Source organism: Siphateles boraxobius, unplaced genomic scaffold (assembly GCF_051911475.1).
Source record: "Siphateles boraxobius isolate OS27281-9 unplaced genomic scaffold, OSU_SipBor_1 10, whole genome shotgun sequence".
Taxonomy (NCBI): domain Eukaryota; kingdom Metazoa; phylum Chordata; class Actinopteri; order Cypriniformes; family Leuciscidae; genus Siphateles; species Siphateles boraxobius.
The window spans coordinates 355,001-378,199 of NW_027508700.1; the positions used below are offsets into that span (position 1 = coordinate 355,001).

The window sequence follows — 23,199 nt, forward strand, 5'->3', positions numbered from 1 at the left end:
TATACAGTATAGAGCATAAAGTATACAGTATAGACTATAGAGCATAGAGCATACAGTATAGAGTATACAGTATAGAGTATACAGTATAGAGTATACAGTATAGAGTATACAGTATAGAGCATAAAGTATACAGTATAGAGTATAGAGCATACAGTATAGAGTATACAGTATAGAGTATACAGTATAGAGCATAAAGTATACAGTATAGACTATAGAGCATAGAGCATACAGTATAGAGTATACAGTATAGAGTATACAGTATAGAGTATACAGTATAGAGTATACAGTATAGAGCATAAAGTATACAGTATAGAGTATAGAGTATACAGTATAGAGTATACAGTATAGAGTATACAGTATAGAGTATACAGTATAGAGTATACAGTATAGAGTATACAGTATAGAGTATACAGTATAGAGCATAAAGTATACAGTATAGACTATAGAGCATAGAGCATACAGTATAGAGTATACAGTATAGAGTATACAGTATAGAGTATACAGTATAGAGTATACAGTATAGAGCATAAAGTATACAGTATAGAGTATAGAGTATACAGTATAGAGTATACAGTATAGAGTATACAGTATAGAGTATACAGTATAGAGCATACAGTATAGAGCATAAAGTATACAGTATAGAGTATAGAAAAAGTACATGTGTAGCTAAAGAGTAGGCAAGCTTTGGGACATACTATCACGTCATCTTTAATGGACAGATCCCGTAAACTGCCCTGTCAATCATCCTGTCACCATAAACTTCCCTGTCAATCATCTCTTCACAGTTAAAATCCTCCATTTAATCTAATTTGATTTCCTACTGTTTCGGAGAGCACGTTCTTCTGCCAGTCTTGGGTCTTTCATGCGGATACTCTCGTGTTTGCAATTTGAATGATGCATTTAAAAGGTAATGGCTAAACGTATCTTTACAAAAGTTCACAATGCTGCAGATGCAATATAATGTGGACAACACTGAATACATTCCTTTTCGTCAGGTTGGATACTGATAATTAATCACTCAAACCTCTTTATCTAAACTTCTCTACATAACCGGCGGACTCGCACATCCTCCATGTCTGTAGTTTTTGACACTTTTCACTCGTGTTTGTAGTTCTAACCGAATCCTCATCCAACGCGCGATGGGGTGTGGGCAATATTAGCCGTTAGCATGTGCATCCATAGACATCATATAGATAGACTCTCTATCGACCGCTACTGCCTATTGGCGCGGACGAGCCGTGGGGCCGCCATCTTAAACCGGTCACCCGCTCCGCTCAGTGTAATCTGTTTGGCAGGTGCAATGAGCCGTCAGCGCATTTAATTAATCATATCTCACTGAATACCGAACTGATTTTCACGCGGGTTTTTTGCTGCAAAGGTCATACACGTAGCTACGATACAGGACACATTGAATATTTTGTTCACAAAATACAAACAATAGTACGGTAATGTTAAATGTTAAATCTTACTTGTGAAAAGTAATCCCCGACTGATGGTCCGCCGATGTGAGCAGGAATATGCTGCACAGTGCTCTGGCATCTACTGCTACTATGCAACGCAAATGGGTGTATGACCGGTTTAAGATGGCGGCCGCATTTCTTGCGCCACAGCGGCCAATGGGGCGTCTAGCTCTATATGATGTCTATGTGTGCATCAATCTGCACTTCGGATTCTGACCGGAAATAGTAGACCATCCGGGTCTCTTTGAAACACTCATTTCAACATACTACGATTTGGGACGTACTAATTAGGATATTAGGATAGGGCGCTGAGGAGAGGACGCTGGCGTTGTTTGTTCGCCGCTTCTCCGTCCGAAAATCCTTGTGGCAACAATTGTTGCCATCTAACCAGGCTATACAGTATGTTTATTGACCAGCACTACTACGTCCAGTAAATATAACGAGTGCAAACTTTATGGATGTGTTTGTGCGGATTTCGCCGATTCCAGCTGTTGTCAACTTACCAGTCTGCCTTCGCCCGGAGCTTTTCCTGTGTCTGTGCATCGCCTCCTACCATCGAGAGGTTCCTGACCAGGCTGTTGCTGAGGTCTGCGGGATTCTGTTGAGTCTGGCGGCTCTCCTCTGCTCAGCACGGGCGCTGTGGCCGGACACCAGGCCGTTTTCCGCGAGTGGCACAATGTTTAAGTATTCCGTTACCCAACTGAGGAGTTTCAACAACTGCATCGTTCCATCATGCATACCAGTTATTAAACAACTTGGATTGTTTCGCCGGCCGCGCTACACTCACAGGAGCTGCGGCAGAAAGTTTGTTTTCTCCCGGTCTGATCATGGCATTCCATCCCTCTGGTCTGGCGCACGCCCTGTCGCACTTCCAATACGTCATCAGGGCGCTACCCTTCCCAGAATAAGTAACGCTGGAGTTTCAACGGCAGCGCTGAGCACGGATCGGGAGGGAAAACGTGGAGTGGATTTCAGTCTACTCCGGCCAATACAGAGACACACTGCTCCATCTACCATCACGATTGAACTGTTCAATGCACAATCCATCACAAATAAATCCTGCCTTATACAGGAACATATTCTGGATAAATGTCTGGATTTGGTGTGCCTTACAGAAACCTGGCACAAACCAGATGTTTTCTCTGTTTTAAATGAGACCTGTCCTCCTGGTTACTGTTACCTACAGAAAGCCCGTAATACAGGGCTCGGCGGCGGTCTGGCTGTCATCCACCGAAGTGATCTGGGCCTGTCCCCCATTACCATGCCTGAGCCATCTTCTTTTGAATACCTCGCTTTTAAGTGCAAGCCTCCTCTCTCCACAACAATATTTCTCATTTATCGGCCACCCAGACCGAACCCGTCTTTCATCCCAGAAATGTCTAACCTTCTGACAACACTCTGTACTATGTCTGCCAATATCATAGTTCTTGGAGATATGAATATCCATGTCAACTCCCCCACCTGTCGTTTTGCAGCGGAATTCCTTCAATTACTGGACTGTTTTAATCTAACTCAACTTGTCGATGTCCCTACTCACACTAGGGGACACACACTCGATCTGGTTATTACAAACTCTGACCATCTCAGCAATCTCCGAGTTTATGATCTGGGCATCTCTGACCACAAGGTCATTTCTATGACGATGTCTTCACCGTCCGCCCTCATCAAGCCTAAGCGCCAAATCTGTTTTAGAAATCTAAAAAACATCAACTCAGATTCATTGGCATCCGACCTTCAGCATCTTCTTTCTGTTAACTGCTCACCAGTCATGGACCCTGTGGACTACTACAACAACACCCTCAAGAGCCTCCTAGATATCCACGCACCAGTAAAAACTAGAACAGTGAGCTTCTCCCGAACAGCCCCCTGGTACACCAGTGAGCTACGGAAAAGGAAGGCATCTGGGCGGGCCATTGAGCGGAGATATAAAGCCACTGGTCTCACTGTCCACCAACAAGCTTTTCGGAAACACCAAAATAAATACTCTAAGTCGCTAATAAAGGCACGGTCATCATTCTACTCTAATATCATCAAAAACAGTCCCGGAAACTCAAAGCAGCTGTTCTCCACCATTAATCATCTTCTAAAGCCACAGACCCACTCATTCACGGAAAACACAGAAGAACACTGCAATAACTTACTGGACTTTTTCAAAACTAAAATAGATTCAATCCGCTCTTCCATTCATGGATCCTCAATCCAATCTGCCCCATCTGTACACTCTCAGCTTGCAATCGCCCAGCCCCTGAAATGCTTTCCAGAAATCTCGAATAAGGAGGTAGAGATGATCATCAAAAGGATGAAAGCCACCACCTGTGCCCTGGACCCTTTTCCTACTGCTCTTGTCAAAGCAAACTCCGTTATTCTAAGCCCTCTCATCACCACTGTAATAAACCAGTCTATCCTGTCCGGCATTGTTCCATCTGCTCTTAAAACCGCCATAATCAGACCTCTTCTGAAAAAACCCACTCTTGCTCCTGATATATTATCAAACTATAGGCCAATTTCAAATCTTCCGTTCATCTCAAAAGTCTTGGAAAAAGTTGTTGCCACTCATCTCCAGGACCACCTCAAAAACAACCACCTATTCGAAAAGTTCCAATCTGGTTTCCGCACAGCTCATAGCACAGAAACAGCGCTCGTCAGAGTCACAAATGACCTACGAATGGCAGCTGATGCTGGCTCACCTTCCCTTCTCATACTGCTCGACCTGTCCTCTGCTTTCGACACTGTGGACCATGGCATTCTACTCGACCGGCTGCATCAAACCACTGGACTTACTGAAATTGCCCTGGACTGGTTCAATTCATATCTGACGGACAGAAAAGAGTACATTTCGCTTGGAAAATCAAGGTCCCGGGAACACACAGTTACCTGCGGAGTACCTCAGGGGTCGGTTCTTGGCCCCATTCTCTTTATCATTTATATCCTGCCACTCGGACATGTCATCAGCCGCCATGGAGTGTCTTTTCACTGCTACACTGACGACACACAACTGTACATGAAATCTGATCCACAACCAACTGCAGCACCGCAAACATCATCTCCGTCTCCAACACTCACTGCCTGTCTCGAGGAGATAAAGGTGTGGATGAAACAGAATTTTCTCCAACTAAACAGTTCCAAAACTGAAGCAATTCTCATTGGCACCTCGCACCAAATTCAGTCATCCTCACTTTCCGGTATAACTATCTCTGGCCAAGACATCCCCCTTTCCACAACAGTTACCAATCTCGGTGTGAGATTTGATCCACAACTCACCTTTGAAGTCCATATCAAAAATCTCTGTAAGATCTCCTTTCTTCATCTCAGAAGCATCGCAAAACTCCGTTCTACGCTTACCTTAGCCGATGCTGAGAAACTGGTCCACGCCTTCGTCTCCTCTAGACTGGATTACTGTAACGCTCTTCTCATCGGGATCCCCAACAAGAGTCTGCAAAAGCTGCAGTACGTCCAGAACAGCGCTGCTAGGATCCTGATGAGAGTGCGAAAGTATGAACACATCACTCCCATCCTCCACACACTTCACTGGCTTCCCGTGTCTGCTAGGATCGAATATAAGGTTTCACTTCTCACTCACCAATGCATCTATGGAAACGCACCCCCCTACCTGAAAGAACTACTTACCCCTGTTTCTACAGCACGATCCCTCCGATCACAAAACTCAAACCGCCTTTTAATACCAAAAACTAAACTCTGCACATTGGGCGATCATGCTTTTTGCTCTGCCGCTCCCCGGATTTGGAATGCCCTCCCGGACCATCTGAGGTCACCACAGACCACCAAGACTTTTAAAAAGGGACCAAAGACATTACTTTTTAGCAGATCTTATGGATTTTAACAATGTCTAGATATTGTTCTTAGAATCAGACCTGTAGCACTTTGAGGTTTTTTCTTAAAATGTAAAGTGCTTTTACAAATAAAATTTATTATTATTATTATTATTATTATTACTAATTCTATTTTCGAATACTATTTAGGACGGATAGTATGCGAATTGGGACGCAGCAACTGTGTGTGTATGTGTGTAATTTACATCTGTTACGTACATATGTGTGTCTGTATGTGTGTTACATGTACACGTGTGTAATGTACGTGTGTGTGTGTGTGTGTGCTAGATGTACACGTGTCTGTGTCATTGTGTAACATGTTTTACCCATGTAGACGCGTGCGAGGCTGTAGGCCAGATCTCTCGCTGACAGCTCCATGGCTCCCGCGGGCCGAGCCGCCGCCGCCTCACAGAAGCGCATCAGAGCCGCGAGAGCCGCGCGCAGAGACGTGAGCGCTGGACGCAGAGCGGGGGAGGATTCAGCTGGCAGCAGACGCTCCTGCACACACACACACACATCACACACACGCATCGCACACACACGCATCGCACACACACGCATCACACACACACGCATCGCACACGCATCGCACACACGCATCACACACACGCATCACACACACGCATCACACACACACATCACACACACACACATCGCACACACACGCATCACACACACACGCATCACACAAACGCATCACACACACACGCATCGCACACACACGCATCACACACACACGCATCGCACACACACGCATCGCACACAAACGCATCGCACACACACGCATCGCACACACACGCATCGCACACACGCATCACACACACACGCATCACACACACACGCATCACACACACACGCATCGCACACACACGCATCGCACACACACGCATCACACACACACGCATCACACACACGCATCGCACACACACGCATCGCACACACACGCATCGCACACACACGCATCACACACACACGCGCATCACACACACACACGCATCGCACACACACGCAGCGCACACACGCATCACACACACGCATCACACACACACGCATCACACACACACATCACACACACACGCATCGCACACACACACACACACACACACGGATCACACACACACATCACACACACACGCATCGCACACACGCATCGCACACACACGCATCGCACACACGCATCACACACACATGCATCACACACACACACGCACACGCATCACACACACACGCATCACACACACACACATGCATCACACACACACGCATCACACACACGCATCACACACACGCATCACACACACACACACGCATCACACACACACACGCATCACATACACACGCATCACACACACACGCATCACACGCATCACACACACACACACACACACACACGCACGCATCACACACACACACACACATCACACACACACACACACACATCACACACACACGCTCACACACACACACACACATCACACACACACACACGCATCACACACACGCATAACACACACACACATAACACACACGCATCACACACACACACACACACGCACGCATCACACACACGCACACACACACATGCAACACACACACATGCATCACACGCACGCACACACACACACGCATCACACACATGCATCACACACACACACACACACATCACACACACACACACACAAACACAAACATCACACACACGCATCACACGCATCACACGCATCACACACACACGCATCACACACACGCATAACACACACACACATAACACACACGAATCACACACACACGCATCACACACACGCAGACACACACGCAACACACACACATGCATCACACGCACGCACACACACACACACGCATCACACATATGCATCACACACACACACAAAAACGCATCACACACACACACACACATCACACACACACACAAACACACACAAACATCACACACACACATCACACACGCATCACACACACACACGCATCACACACACACACGCATCACACACACACACACCACACACACACGCATCACACACACACACACACATTAGCAGTACAAGCTCACTTTACAATCACTGTGGAAAAATGATGATTCAGGACCGGAGCGTGCGTGCGTGTGTGTGTGTGTGTGTGTGTGTGTGTGTGTGTGTGTGTGTTCTCACTTGGACATCGCTGCAGAACGCCTGGAGAACCAACCCGGAGGACTTCGCAATCGAGCGCAGAACATCCAGAGACAAAACATTCGTGGTGCCCTCCCAAATACTCAACACCTACACACACACACACACACACACACACACACACACACACACACACACACACACACACACACACACACATTAGCACAGTCTTTATTTCTACTGCTCTTCATTCGATACAGTTTCACAGTAATAAACAGAATCAGTGATGGTCAACTCTATAGAGGTGTTTTAAGCCTCGATGTGTCGATGGAGATGTGTGTGTTAGCTCCTACAGATGTGAGTGTTAGCTCCTACAGATGTGTGTGTTAGCTCCTACAGATGTGTGTGTTAGCTCCTACAGATGTGTGTGTTAGCTCCTACAGATGAGTGTGTTAGCTACTACAGATGTGTGTGTTAGCTCCTACAAATGTGTGTGTTAGCTCCTACAGATGTGAGTGTTAGCTCCTACAGATGTGTGTGTTAGCTCCTACAGATGTGAGTGTTAGCTCCTACAGATGTGTGTGTTAGCTCCTACAGATGAGTGTGTTAGCTACTACAGATGTGTGTGTTAGCTCCTACAAATGTGTGTGTTAGCTCCTACAGATGTGAGTGTTAGCTCCTACAGATGTGTGTGTTAGCTACTACAGATGTGAGTGTTAGCTCCTACAGATGTGTGTGTTAGCTCCTACAGATGTGTGTGTTAGCTCCTACAGATGTGTGTGTTAGCTCCTACAGATGTGTGTTAGCTACTACAGATGTGAGTGTTAGCTCCTACAGATGTGTGCGTTAGCTCCTACAGATGTGTGTGTTAGCTCCTACAGATGTGAGTGTTAGCTCCTACAGATATGTGTGTTAGCTCCTACAGATGTGAGTGTTAGCTCCTACAGATGTGTGTGTTAGCTCCTACAGATGTGTGTGTTAGCTCCTACAGATGTGAGTGTTAGCGCCTACAGATGTGTGTGTTAGCTCATACAGATGTGTGTGTTAGCTCCTACAGATGTGTGTGTTAGCTCCTACAGATGTGTGTGTTAGCTCCTACAGATGTGAGTGTTAGCTCCTACAGATGTGTGTGTTAGCTCCTACAGATGTGTGTTAGCTCCTACAGATGTGTGTGTTAGCTCCTACAGATGTGAGTGTTAGCTCCTTCAGATGTGTGTGTTAGCTCCTACAGATGTGTGTGTTAGCTCCTACAGATGTGAGTGTTAGCTCCAACAGATGTGTGTGTTAGCTCCTACAGATGTGTGTGTTAGCTCCTACAGATGTGTGTGTTAGCTCCTACAGATGTGAGTGTTAGCCCCTACAGATGTGAGTGTTAGCTCCTACAGATGTGTGTGTTAGCCCCTACAGATGTGAGTGTTAGCTCCTACAGATGTGTGTGTTAGCTCCTACAGATGTGTGTGCTAGCTCCTACAGATGTTTGTGCTAGCTACTACAGGTTTGTGTGTTAGCTCCTACAGATGTGTGTGTTAGCTCCTACAGATGTGTGTGTTAGCTCCTACAGATGTGAGTGTTAGCTCCTACAGATGTGAGTGTTAGCTCCTACAGATGTGTGTGTTAGCTCCTACAGATCTGTGTGTTAGCTCCTACAGATGTGTGTGTTAGCTCCTACAGATGTGTGTGTTAGCTCCTACAGATGTGTGTGTTAGCTCCTACAGATCTGTGTGTTAGCTCCTACAGATGTGTGTGTTAGCTCCAACAGATGTGTGTGTTAGCTCCTACAGATGTGTGTGTTAGCTCCTACAGATGTGTGTGTTAGCTCCTACAGATGTGTGTGTTAGCTCCAACAGATGTGTGTGTTAGCTCCTACAGATGTGTGTGTTAGCTCCTACAGATGTGTGTGTTAGCTCCTACAGATGTGTGTGTTAGCTCCTACAGATGTGAGTGTTAGCTCCTACAGATGTGTGTGTTAGCTCCTACAGATGTGTGTGTTAGCTCCTACAGATGTGTGTGTTAGCTCCTACAGATGTGAGTGTTAGCCCCTACAGATGCGAGTGTTAGCTCCTACAGATGTGTGTGTTAGCTCCTACAGATGTGTGTGTTAGCTCCTACAGATGTGTGTGTTAGCTCCTACAGATGTGTGTGTTAGCTCCTACAGATGTGTGTGTTAGCTCCTACAGATGTGTGTGTTAGCTCCTACAGATGTGTGTGTTAGCTCCTACAGATGTGAGTGTTAGCCCCTACAGATGCGAGTGTTAGCTCCTACAGATGTGTGTGTTAGCTCCTACAGATGTGTGTGTTAGCTCCTACAGATGTGTGTGTTAGCTCCTACAGATGTGAGTGTTAGCTCCTACAGATGTGTGTGTTAGCTCCTACAGATGTGTGTGTTAGCTCCTACAGATGTGAGTGTTAGCTCCTACAGATGTGTGTGTTAGCTCCTACAGATGTGTGTGTTAGCTCCTACAGATGTGAGTGTTAGCCCCTACAGATGCGAGTGTTAGCTCCTACAGATGTGTGTGTTAGCTCCTACAGATGTGTGTGTTAGCTCCTACAGATGTGTGTGTTAGCTCCTACAGATCTGTGTGTTAGCTCCTACAGATGTGTGTGTTAGCTCCAACAGATGTGTGTGTTAGCTCCTACAGATGTGTGTGTTAGCTCCTACAGATGTGTGTGTTAGCTCCAACAGATGTGTATGTTAGCCCCTACAGATGTGAGTGTTAGCTCCTACAGATGTGTCTGTTAGCCCCTACAGATGTGAGTGTTAGCTCCTACAGATGTGTGTGCTAGCTCCTACAGATGTTTGTGCTAGCTACTACAGGTTTGTGTGTTAGCTCCTACAGATGTGTGTGTTAGCTCCTACAGATGTGTGTGTTAGCTCCTACAGATGTGAGTGTTAGCTCCTACAGATGTGAGTGTTAGCTCCTACAGATGTGAGTGTTAGCTCCTACAGATGTGTGTGTTAGCTCCTACAGATGTGTGTTAGCTACTACAGATGTGAGTGTTAGCTCCAACAGATGTGTGTGTTAGCCCCTACAGATGTGAGTGTTAGCTCCTACAGATGTGTGTGTTAGCTCCTACAGATGTGAGTGTTAGCTCCTACAGATGTGTGTGTTAGCTCCTACAGATCTGTGTGTTAGCTCCTACAGATGTGTGTGTTAGCTCCAACAGATGTGTGTGTTAGCTCCTACAGATGTGTGTGTTAGCTCCTACAGATGTGTGTGTTAGCTCCTACAGATGTGTGTGTTAGCCCCTACAGATGTGAGTGTTAGCTCCTACAGATGTGTGTGTTAGCCCCTACAGATGTGAGTGTTAGCTCCTACAGATGTGTGTGTTAGCTCCTACAGATGTGTGTGCTAGCTCCTACAGATGTTTGTGCTAGCTACTACAGGTTTGTGTGTTAGCTCCTACAGATGTGTGTGTTAGCTCCTACAGATGTGTGTGTTAGCTCCTACAGATGTGAGTGTTAGCTCCTACAGATGTGAGTGTTAGCTCCTACAGATGTGTGTGTTAGCTCCTACAGATGTGTGTGTTAGCTCCTACAGATGTGAGTGTTAGCTCCTACAGATGTGAGTGTTAGCTCCTACAGATGTGTGTGTTAGCTCCAACAGATGTGTGTGTTAGCTCCTACAGATGTGTGTGTTACCTCCTACAGATGTGTGTGTTAGCTACTACAGATGTGAGTGTTAGCTCCTACAGATGTGTGTGTTAGCTCCTACAGATGTGTGTGTTAGCTCCTACAGATGTGTGTTAGCTACTACAGATGTGAGTGTTAGCTCCTACAGATGTGTGTGTTAGCTCCTACAGATGTGTGTGTTAGCTCCTACAGATGTGTGTGTTAGCTCCTACAGATGTGAGTGTTAGCTCCTAGAGATGTGTGTGTTAGCTCCTACAGATGTGTGTGTTAGCTCCTACAGATGTGTGTGTTAGCTCCTACAGATGTGTGTGTTAGCTCCTACAGATGTGAGTGTTAGCTCCTACAGATGTGAGTGTTAGCTCCTACAGATGTGTGTGTTAGCTCCTACAGATGTGAGTGTTAGCTCCTACAGATGTGTGTGTTAGCTCCTACAGATGTGAGTGTTAGCTCCTACAGATGTGAGTGTTAGCTCCTACAGATGTGTGTGTTAGCTCCTACAGATGTGAGTGTTAGCTCCTACAGATGTGTGTGTTAGCTCCTACAGATGTGTGTGTTAGCTCCTACAGATGTGTGTGTTAGCTCCAACAGATGTGAGTGTTAGCTCCTACAGATGTGTGTGTTAGCTCCTACAGATGTGAGTGTTAGCTCCTACAGATGTGTGTGTTAGCTCCTACAGATGTGTGTGTTAGCTCCTACAGATGTGAGTGTTAGCTCCTACAGATGTGTGTGTTAGCTCCTACAGATGTGTGTGTTAGCTCCTACACATGTGTGTGTTAGCTCCAACAGATGTGTGTGTTAGCTCCTACAGATGTGAGTGTTAGCTCCTACAGATGTGAGTGTTAGCTCCTACAGATGTGTGTGTTAGCTCCTACAGATGTGAGTGTTAGCTCCTACAGATGTCAGTGTTAGCTCCTACAGATGTGTGTGTTAGCTCCTACAGATGTGTGTGTTAGATGTGTGTGTTAACTCCTACAGATGTGAGTGTTAGCTCCTACAGATGTGTGTGTTAGCTCCTACAGATGTGTGTGTTAGCTCCTACAGATGTGTGTGTTAGATGTGTGTGTTAGCTCCTACAGATGTGTGTGTTAGATGTGTGTGTTAGCTCCTACAGATGTGTGTGTTAGCTCCTACAGATGTGTGTGTTAGCTCCTACAGATGAGTGTGTTAGCTACTACAGATGTGTGTGTTAGCTCCTACAAATGTGTGTGTTAGCTCCTACAGATGTGAGTGTTAGCTCCTACAGATGTGTGTGTTAGCTACTACAGATGTGAGTGTTAGCTCCTACAGATGTGTGTGTTAGCTCCTACAGATGTGTGTGTTAGCTCCTACAGATGTGTGTGTTAGCTCCTACAGATGTGTGTTAGCTACTACAGATGTGAGTGTTAGCTCCTACAGATGTGTGCATTAGCTCCTACAGATGTGTGTGTTAGCTCCTACAGATGTGAGTGTTAGCTCCTACAGATGTGTGTGTTAGCTCCTACAGATGTGAGTGTTAGCTCCTACAGATGTGTGTGTTAGCTCCTACAGATGTGTGTGTTAGCTCCTACAGATGTGAGTGTTAGCTCCTACAGATGTGTGTGTTAGCTCATACAGATGTGTGTGTTAGCTCCTACAGATGTGTGTGTTAGCTCCTACAGATGTGTGTGTTAGCTCCTACAGATGTGAGTGTTAGCTCCTACAGATGTGTGTGTTAGCTCCTACAGATGTGAGTGTTAGCTCCTTCAGATGTGTGTGTTAGCTCCTACAGATGTGTGTGTTAGCTCCTACAGATGTGAGTGTTAGCTCCAACAGATGTGTGTGTTAGCTCCTACAGATGTGTGTGTTAGCTCCTACAGATGTGTGTGTTAGCTCCTACAGATGTGAGTGTTAGCCCCTACAGATGTGAGTGTTAGCTCCTACAGATGTGTGTGTTAGCCCCTACAGATGTGAGTGTTAGCTCCTACAGATGTGTGTGTTAGCTCCTACAGATGTGTGTGCTAGCTCCTACAGATGTTTGTGCTAGCTACTACAGGTTTGTGTGTTAGCTCCTACAGATGTGTGTGTTAGCTCCTACAGATGTGTGTGTTAGCTCCTACAGATGTGAGTGTTAGCTCCTACAGATGTGAGTGTTAGCTCCTACAGATGTGTGTGTTAGCTCCTACAGATGTGTGTGTTAGCTCCTACAGATCTGTGTGTTAGCTCCTACAGATGTGTGTGTTAGCTCCTACAGATGTGTGTGTTAGCTCCTACAGATGTGTGTGTTAGCTCCTACAGATCTGTGTGTTAGCTCCTACAGATGTGTGTGTTAGCTCCAACAGATGTGTGTGTTAGCTCCTACAGATGTGTGTGTTAGCTCCTACAGATGTGTGTGTTAGCTCCTACAGATGTGTGTGTTAGCTCCAACAGATGTGTGTGTTAGCTCCTACAGATGTGTGTGTTAGCTCCTACAGATGTGTGTGTTAGCTGCTACAGATGTGTGTGTTAGCTCCTACAGATGTGAGTGTTAGCTCCTACAGATGTGTGTGTTAGCTCCTACAGATGTGTGTGTTAGCTCCTACAGATGTGTGTGTTAGCTCCTACAGATGTGAGTGTTAGCCCCTACAGATGCGAGTGTTAGCTCCTACAGATGTGTGTGTTAGCTCCTACAGATGTGTGTGTTAGCTCCTACAGATGTGTGTGTTAGCTCCTACAGATGTGTGTGTTAGCTCCTACAGATGTGTGTGTTAGCTCCTACAGATGTGTGTGTTAGCTCCTACAGATGTGTGTGTTAGCTCCTACAGATGCGAGTGTTAGCTCCTACAGATGTGTGTGTTAGCTCCTACAGATGTGTGTGTTAGCTCCTACAGATGTGTGTGTTAGCTCCTACAGATGTGAGTGTTAGCTCCTACAGATGTGTGTGTTAGCTCCTACAGATGTGTGTGTTAGCTCCTACAGATGTGAGTGTTAGCTCCTACAGATGTGTGTGTTAGCTCCTACAGATGTGTGTGTTAGCTCCTACAGATGTGAGTGTTAGCCCCTACAGATGCGAGTGTTAGCTCCTACAGATGTGTGTGTTAGCTCCTACAGATGTGTGTGTTAGCTCCTACAGATGTGTGTGTTAGCTCCTACAGATCTGTGTGTTAGCTCCTACAGATGTGTGTGTTAGCTCCAACAGATGTGTGTGTTAGCTCCTACAGATGTGTGTGTTAGCTCCTACAGATGTGTGTGTTAGCTCCAACAGATGTGTATGTTAGCCCCTACAGATGTGAGTGTTAGCTCCTACAGATGTGTCTGTTAGCCCCTACAGATGTGAGTGTTAGCTCCTACAGATGTGTGTGCTAGCTCCTACAGATGTTTGTGCTAGCTACTACAGGTTTGTGTGTTAGCTCCTACAGATGTGTGTGTTAGCTCCTACAGATGTGTGTGTTAGCTCCTACAGATGTGAGTGTTAGCTCCTACAGATGTGAGTGTTAGCTCCTACAGATGTGAGTGTTAGCTCCTACAGATGTGTGTGTTAGCTCCTACAGATGTGTGTGTTAGCTCCTACAGATGTGTGTTAGCTACTACAGATGTGAGTGTTAGCTCCAACAGATGTGTGTGTTAGCCCCTACAGATGTGAGTGTTAGCTCCTACAGATGTGTGTGTTAGCTCCTACAGATGTGAGTGTTAGCTCCTACAGATGTGTGTGTTAGCTCCTACAGATCTGTGTGTTAGCTCCTACAGATGTGTGTGTTAGCTCCAACAGATGTGTGTGTTAGCTCCTACAGATGTGTGTGTTAGCTCCTACAGATGTGTGTGTTAGCTCCTACCGATGTGTGTGTTAGCTCCAACAGATGTGTGTGTTAGCCCCTACAGATGTGAGTGTTAGCTCCTACAGATGTGTGTGTTAGCCCCTACAGATGTGAGTGTTAGCTCCTACAGATGTGTGTGTTAGCTCCTACAGATGTGTGTGCTAGCTCCTACAGATGTTTGTGCTAGCTACTACAGGTTTGTGTGTTAGCTCCTACAGATGTGTGTGTTAGCTCCTACAGATGTGTGTGTTAGCTCCTACAGATGTGAGTGTTAGCTCCTACAGATGTGAGTGTTAGCTCCTACAGATGTGTGTGTTAGCTCCTACAGATGTGTGTGTTAGCTCCTACAGATGTGTGTGTTAGCTCCTACAGATGTGAGTGTTAGCTCCTACAGATGTGAGTGTTAGCTCCTACAGATGTGTGTGTTAGCTCCTACAGATGTGTGTGTTAGCTCCTACAGATGTGTGTGTTACCTCCTACAGATGTGTGTGTTAGCTACTACAGATGTGAGTGTTAGCTCCTACAGATGTGTGTGTTAGCTCCTACAGATGTGTGTGTTAGCTCCTACAGATGTGTGTTAGCTACTACAGATGTGAGTGTTAGCTCCTACAGATGTGTGTGTTAGCTCCTACAGATGTGTGTGTTAGCTCCTACAGATGTGTGTGTTAGCTCCTACAGATGTGAGTGTTAGCTCCTAGAGATGTGTGTGTTAGCTCCTACAGATGTGTGTGTTAGCTCCTACAGATGTGTGTGTTAGCTCCTACAGATGTGTGTGTTAGCTCCTACAGATGTGAGTGTTAGCTCCTACAGATGTGAGTGTTAGCTCCTGCAGATGTGTGTGTTAGCTCCTACAGATGTGAGTGTTAGCTCCTACAGATGTGAGTGTTAGCTCCTACAGATGTGTGTGTTAGCTCCTACAGATGTGAGTGTTAGCTCCTACAGATGTGTGTGTTAGCTCCTACAGATGTGTGTGTTAGCTCCTACAGATGTGTGTGTTAGCTCCAACAGATGTGAGTGTTAGCTCCTACAGATGTGTGTGTTAGCTCCTACAGATGTGAGTGTTAGCTCCTACAGATGTGTGTGTTAGCTCCTACAGATGTGTGTGTTAGCTCCTACAGATGTGAGTGTTAGCTCCTACAGATGTGTGTGTTAGCTCCTACAGATGTGAGTGTTAGCTCCTTCAGATGTGTGTGTTAGCTCCTACAGATGTGTGTGTTAGCTCCTACAGATGTGAGTGTTAGCTCCAACAGATGTGTGTGTTAGCTCCTACAGATGTGTGTGTTAGCTCCTACAGATGTGTGTGTTAGCTCCTACAGATGTGAGTGTTAGCCCCTACAGATGTGAGTGTTAGCTCCTACAGATGTGTGTGTTAGCCCCTACAGATGTGAGTGTTAGCTCCTACAGATGTGTGTGTTAGCTCCTACAGATGTGTGTGCTAGCTCCTACAGATGTTTGTGCTAGCTACTACAGGTTTGTGTGTTAGCTCCTACAGATGTGTGTGTTAGCTCCTACAGATGTGTGTGTTAGCTCCTACAGATGTGAGTGTTAGCTCCTACAGATGTGAGTGTTAGCTCCTACAGATGTGTGTGTTAGCTCCTACAGATGTGTGTGTTAGCTCCTACAGATCTGTGTGTTAGCTCCTACAGATGTGTGTGTTAGCTCCTACAGATGTGTGTGTTAGCTCCTACAGATGTGTGTGTTAGCTCCTACAGATCTGTGTGTTAGCTCCTACAGATGTGTGTGTTAGCTCCAACAGATGTATGTGTTAGCTCCTACAGATGTGTGTGTTAGCTCCTACAGATGTGTGTGTTAGCTCCTACAGATGTGTGTGTTAGCTCCAACAGATGTGTGTGTTAGCTCCTACAGATGTGTGTGTTAGCTCCTACAGATGTGTGTGTTAGCTCCTACAGATGTGTGTGTTAGCTCCTACAGATGTGAGTGTTAGCTCCTACAGATGTGTGTGTTAGCTCCTACAGATGTGTGTGTTAGCTCCTACAGATGTGTGTGTTAGCTCCTACAGATGTGAGTGTTAGCCCCTACAGATGCGAGTGTTAGCTCCTACAGATGTGTGTGTTAGCTCCTACAGATGTGTGTGTTAGCTCCTACAGATGTGTGTGTTAGCTCCTACAGATGTGTGTGTTAGCTCCTACAGATGTGTGTGTTAGCTCCTACAGATGTGTGTGTTAGCTCCTACAGATGTGTGTGTTAGCTCTTACAGATGTGAGTGTTAGCCCCTACAGATGCGAGTGTTAGCTCCTACAGATGTGTGTGTTAGCTCCTACAGATGTGTGTGTTAGCTCCTACAGATGTGTGTGTTAGCTCCTACAGATGTGAGTGTTAGCTCCTACAGATGTGTGTGTTAGCTCCTACAGATGTGTGTGTTAGCTCCTACAGATGTGAGTGTTAGCTCCTACAGATGTGTGTGTTAGCTCCTACAGATGTGTGTGTTAGCTCCTACAGATGTGAGTGTTAGCCCCTACAGATGCGAGTGTTAGCTCCTACAGATGTGTGTGTTAGCTCCTACAGATGTGTGTGTTAGCTCCTACAGATGTGTGTGTTAGCTCCTACAGATCTGTGTGTTAGCTCCTACAGATGTGTGTGTTAGCTCCAACAGATGTGTGTGTTAGCTCCTACAGATGTGTGTGTTAGCTCCTACAGATGTGTGTGTTAGCTCCAACAGATGTGTATGTTAGCCCCTACAGATGTGAGTGTTAGCTCCTACAGATGTGTCTGTTAGCCCCTACAGATGTGAGTGTTAGCTCCTACAGATGTGTGTGCTAGCTCCTACAGATGTTTGTGCTAGCTACTACAGGTTTGTGTGTTAGCTCCTACAGATGTGTGTGTTAGCTCCTACAGATGTGTGTGTTAGCTCCTACAGATGTGAGTGTTAGCTCCTACAGATGTGAGTGTTAGCTCCTACAGATGTGAGTGTTAGCTCCTACAGATGTGTGTGTTAGCTCCTACAGATGTGTGTGTTAGCTCCTACAGATGTGTGTTAGCTACTACAGATGTGAGTGTTAGCTCCAACAGATGTGTGTGTTAGCCCCTACAGATGTGAGTGTTAGCTCCTACAGATGTGTGTGTTAGCTCCTACAGATGTGAGTGTTAGCTCCTACAGATGTGTGTGTTAGCTCCTACAGATCTGTGTGTTAGCTCCTACAGATGTGTGTGTTAGCTCCAACAGATGTGTGTGTTAGCTCCTACAGATGTGTGTGTTAGCTCCTACAGATGTGTGTGTTAGCTCCTACCGATGTGTGTGTTAGCTCCAACAGATGTGTGTGTTAGCCCCTACAGATGTGAGTGTTAGCTCCTACAGATGTGTGTGTTAGCCCCTACAGATGTGAGTGTTAGCTCCTACAGATGTGTGTGTTAGCTCCTACAGATGTGTGTGCTAGCTCCTACAGATGTTTGTGCTAGCTACTACAGGTTTGTGTGTTAGCTCCTACAGATGTGTGTGTTAGCTCCTACAGATGTGTGTGTTAGCTCCTACAGATGTGAGTGTTAGCTCCTACAGATGTGAGTGTTAGCTCCTACAGATGTGTGTGTTAGCTCCTACAGATGTGTGTGTTAGCTCCTACAGATGTGAGTGTTAGCTCCTACAGATGTGAGTGTTAGCTCCTACAGATGTGTGTGTTAGCTCCTACAGATGTGTGTGTTAGCTCCTACAGATGTGTGTGTTACCTCCTACAGATGTGTGTGTTAGCTACTACAGATGTGAGTGTTAGCTCCTACAGATGTGTGTGTTAGCTCCTACAGATGTGTGTGTTAGCTCCTACAGATGTGTGTTAGCTACTACAGATGTGAGTGTTAGCTCCTACAGATGTGTGTGTTAGCTCCTACAGATGTGTGTGTTAGCTCCTACAGATGTGTGTGTTAGCTCCTACAGATGTGAGTGTTAGCTCCTAGAGATGTGTGTGTTAGCTCCTACAGATGTGTGTGTTAGCTCCTACAGATGTGTGTGTTAGCTCCTACAGATGTGTGTGTTAGCTCCTACAGATGTGAGTGTTAGCTCCTACAGATGTGAGTGTTAGCTCCTACAGATGTGTGTGTTAGCTCCTACAGATGTGAGTGTTAGCTCCTGCAGATGTGTGTGTTAGCTCCTACAGATGTGAGTGTTAGCTCCTACAGATGTGAGTGTTAGCTCCTACAGATGTGTGTGTTAGCTCCTACAGATGTGAGTGTTAGCTCCTACAGATGTGTGTGTTAGCTCCTACAGATGTGTGTGTTAGCTCCTACAGATGTGTGTGTTAGCTCCAACAGATGTGAGTGTTAGCTCCTACAGATGTGTGTGTTAGCTCCTACAGATGTGAGTGTTAGCTCCTACAGATGTGTGTGTTAGCTCCTACAGATGTGTGTGTTAGCTCCTACAGATGTGAGTGTTAGCTCCTACAGATGTGTGTGTTAGCTCCTACAGATGTGTGTGTTAGCTCCTACACATGTGTGTGTTAGCTCCAACAGATGTGTGTGTTAGCTCCTACAGATGTGAGTGTTAGCTCCTACAGATGTGAGTGTTAGCTCCTACAGATGTGTGTGTTAGCTCCTACAGATGTGAGTGTTAGCTCCTACAGATGTCAGTGTTAGCTCCTACAGATGTGTGTGTTAGCTCCTACAGATGTGTGTGTTAGATGTGTGTGTTAACTCCTACAGATGTGAGTGTTAGCTCCTACAGATGTGTGTGTTAGCTCCTACAGATGTGTGTGTTAGCTCCTACAGATGTGTGTGTTAGATGTGTGTGTTAGCTCCTACAGATGTGTGTGTTAGATGTGTGTGTTAGCTCCTACAGATGTGTGTGTTAGCTCCTACAGATGTGTGTGTTAGCTCCTACAGATGTGTGTGTTAGCTCCTACAGATGTGTGTGTTAGCTCCTACAGATGTGAGTGTTAGCTCCTACAGATGTGTGTGTTAGCTCCTACAGATGTGTGTGTTAGCTCCTACAGATCTGTGTGTTAGCTCCTACAGATGTGTGTGTTAGCTCCAACAGATGTGTGTGTTAGCTCCTACAGATGTGTGTGTTAGCTCCTACAGATGTGTGTGTTAGCTCCTACAGATGTGTGTGTTAGCTCCAACAGATGTGTATGTTAGCCCCTACAGATGTGAGTGTTAGCTCCTACAGATGTGTCTGTTAGCCCCTACAGATGTGAGTGTTAGCTCCTACAGATGTGTGTGTTAGCTCCTACAGATGTGTGTGCTAGCTCCTACAGATGTTTGTGCTAGCTACTACAGGTTTGTGTGTTAGCTCCTACAGATGTGTGTGTTAGCTCCTACAGATGTGAGTGTTAGCTCCTACAGATGTGAGTGTTAGCTCCTACAGATGTGAGTGTTAGCTCCTACAGATGTGTGTGTTAGCTCCTACAGATGTGTGTGTTAGCTCCTACAGATGTGTGTTAGCTACTACAGATGTGAGTGTTAGCTCCAACAGATGTGTGTGTTAGCCCCTACAGATGTGAGTGTTAGCTCCTACAGATGTGTGTGTTAGCTCCTACAGATGTGAGTGTTAGCTCCTACAGATGTGTGTGTTAGCTCCTACAGATGTGTGTGTTAGCTCCTACAGATGTGTGTGTTAGCTCCTACAGATGTGAGTGTTAGCTCCTACAGATTTGTGTGTTAGCTCCTACAGATGTGTGTGTTAGCTCCTACAGATGTGTGTTAGCTCCTACAGATGTGAGTCTTAGCTCCTACAGATGTGTGTTAGCTCCTACAGATGTGTGTGTTAGCTCCTACAGATGTGTGTGTTAGCTCCTACAGATGTGTGTGTTAGCTCCTACAGATGTGAGTGTTAGCTCCTACAGATGTGAGTGTTAGTGTGTTATCTCCTACAGATGTGAGTGTTAGCTCCTACAGATGTGAGTGTTAGCTCCTACAGATGTGAGTGTTAGCTCCTACAGATGTGTGTGTTAGCTCCTACAGATGTGTGTGTTAGCTCCTACAGATGTGTGTGTTAGCTCCTACAGATGTCAGTGTTAGCTCCTACAGATGTGTTTTAGCTCCTACAGATGTGTGTGTTAGCTCCTACAGATGTGAGTGTTAGCTCCTACAGATGTGTGTGTTAGCTCCTACAGATGTGTGTGTTAGCTCATACAGATGTGTGTGTTAGCTCCTACAGATGTGTGTGTTAGCTCCTACAGATGTGTGTGTTAGCTCCTACAGATGTGAGTGTTAGCTCCTACAGATGTGTGTGTTAGCTCCTACAGATGTGTGTGTTAGCTCCTACAGATCTGTGTGTTAGCTCCTACAGATGTGTGTGTTAGCTCCAACAGATGTGTGTGTTAGCTCCTACAGATGTGTGTGTTAGCTCCTACAGATGTGTGTGTTAGCTCCTACAGATGTGAGTGTTAGCTCCTACAGATGTGTGTTAGCTCCTACAGATGTGAGTGTTAGCTCCTACAGATGTGTGTGTTAGCTCCTACAGATCTGTGTGTTAGCTCCTACAGATGTGTGTGTTAGCTCCTACAGATGTGTGTGTTAGCTCCTACAGATGTGTGTGTTAGCTCCTACAGATCTGTGTGTTAGCTCCTACAGATGTGTGTGTTAGCTCCAACAGATGTGTGTGTTAGCTCCTACAGATGTGTGTGTTAGCTCCTACAGATGTGTGTGTTAGCTCCTACAGATGTGTGTGTTAGCTCCAACAGATGTGTGTGTTAGCTCCTACAGATGTGTGTGTTAGCTCCTACAGATGTGTGTGTTAGCTCCTACAGATGTGTGTGTTAGCTCCTACAGATGTGAGTGTTAGCTCCTACAGATGTGTGTGTTAGCTCCTACAGATGTGTGTGTTAGCTCCTACAGATCTGTGTGTTAGCTCCTACAGATGTGTGTGTTAGCTCCAACAGATGTGTGTGTTAGCTCCTACAGATGTGTGTGTTAGCTCCTACAGATGTGTGTGTTAGCTCCTACAGATGTGAGTGTTAGCTCCTACAGATGTGTGTTAGCTCCTACAGATGTGAGTGTTAGCTCCTACAGATGTGTGTGTTAGCTCCTACAGATCTGTGTGTTAGCTCCTACAGATGTGTGTGTTAGCTCCTACAGATGTGTGTGTTAGCTCCTACAGATGTGTGTGTTAGCTCCTACAGATCTGTGTGTTAGCTCCTACAGATGTGTGTGTTAGCTCCAACAGATGTGTGTGTTAGCTCCTACAGATGTGTGTGTTAGCTCCTACAGATGTGTGTGTTAGCTCCTACAGATGTGTGTGTTAGCTCCAACAGATGTGTGTGTTAGCTCCTACAGATGTGTGTGTTAGCTCCTACAGATGTGTGTGTTAGCTCCTACAGATGTGTGTGTTAGCTCCTACAGATGTGAGTGTTAGCTCCTACAGATGTGTGTGTTAGCTCCTACAGATGTGTGTGTTAGCTCCTACAGATGTGTGTGTTAGCTCCTACAGATGTGTGTGTTAGCTCCTACAGATGTGAGTGTTAGCCCCTACAGATGCGAGTGTTAGCTCCTACAGATGTGTGTGTTAGCTCCTACAGATGTGTGTGTTAGCTCCTACAGATGTGTGTGTTAGCTCCTACAGATGTGTGTGTTAGCTCCTACAGATGTGTGTGTTAGCTCCTACAGATGTGTGTGTTAGCTCCTACAGATGTGTGTGTTAGCTCCTACATATGTGAGTGTTAGCCCCTACAGATGCGAGTGTTAGCTCCTACAGATGTGAGTGTTAGCTCCTACAGATGTGTGTGTTAGCTCCTACAGATGTGAGTGTTAGCTCCTACAGATGTGTGTGTTAGCTCCTACAGATGTGAGTGTTAGCTCCTACAGATGTGTGTGTTAGCTCCTACAGATGTGTGTGTTAGCTCCTACAGATGTGAGTGTTAGCTCCTACAGATGTGTGTGTTAGCTCCTACAGATGTGTGTGTTAGCTCCTACAGATGTGAGTGTTAGCCCCTACAGATGCGAGTGTTAGCTCCTACAGATGTGTGTGTTAGCTCCTACAGATGTGTGTGTTAGCTCCTACAGATGTGTGTGTTAGCTCCTACAGATCTGTGTGTTAGCTCCTACAGATGTGTGTGTTAGCTCCTACAGATGTGTGTGTTAGCTCCTACAGATGTGTGTGTTAGCTCCAACAGATGTGTATGTTAGCCCCTACAGATGTGAGTGTTAGCTCCTACAGATGTGTCTGTTAGCCCCTACAGATGTGAGTGTTAGCTCCTACAGATGTGTGTGTTAGCTCCTACAGATGTGTGTGCTAGCTCCTACAGATGTTTGTGCTAGCTACTACAGGTTTGTGTGTTAGCTCCTACAGATGTGTGTGTTAGCTCCTACAGATGTGTGTGTTAGCTCCTACAGATGTGAGTGTTAGCTCCTACAGATGTGAGTGTTAGCTCCTACAGATGTGAGTGTTAGCTCCTACAGATGTGTGTGTTAGCTCCTACAGATGTGTGTGTTAGCTCCTACAGATGTGTGTTAGCTACT

At 45.8% G+C, this 23,199-nt stretch overlaps 1 protein-coding gene across 5 annotated transcripts in view; it reads right to left on the minus strand.

Annotated features, from left to right (window-relative positions):
• Nucleotides 1-23,199, minus strand: part of LOC143746169 (acyl-CoA dehydrogenase family member 11) — a 52,541-nt gene that overhangs the window by 4,341 nt on the left and 25,001 nt on the right. For 4 of the 5 annotated variants that reach the window (XM_077237956.1, XM_077237941.1, XM_077237948.1 and 1 more), the window contains exons 11-12: nucleotides 7,459-7,566; nucleotides 5,617-5,788 (exon numbers count right to left, since the gene is read on the minus strand). In XM_077237956.1, the coding sequence (XP_077094071.1) occupies nucleotides 5,617-5,788; nucleotides 7,459-7,566 (280 nt within the window). Of the gene's footprint in view, nucleotides 1-5,616; nucleotides 5,789-7,333; nucleotides 7,567-23,199 lie in introns of those variants that run through there. The other variant, XM_077237963.1, reaches the window with a different exon arrangement.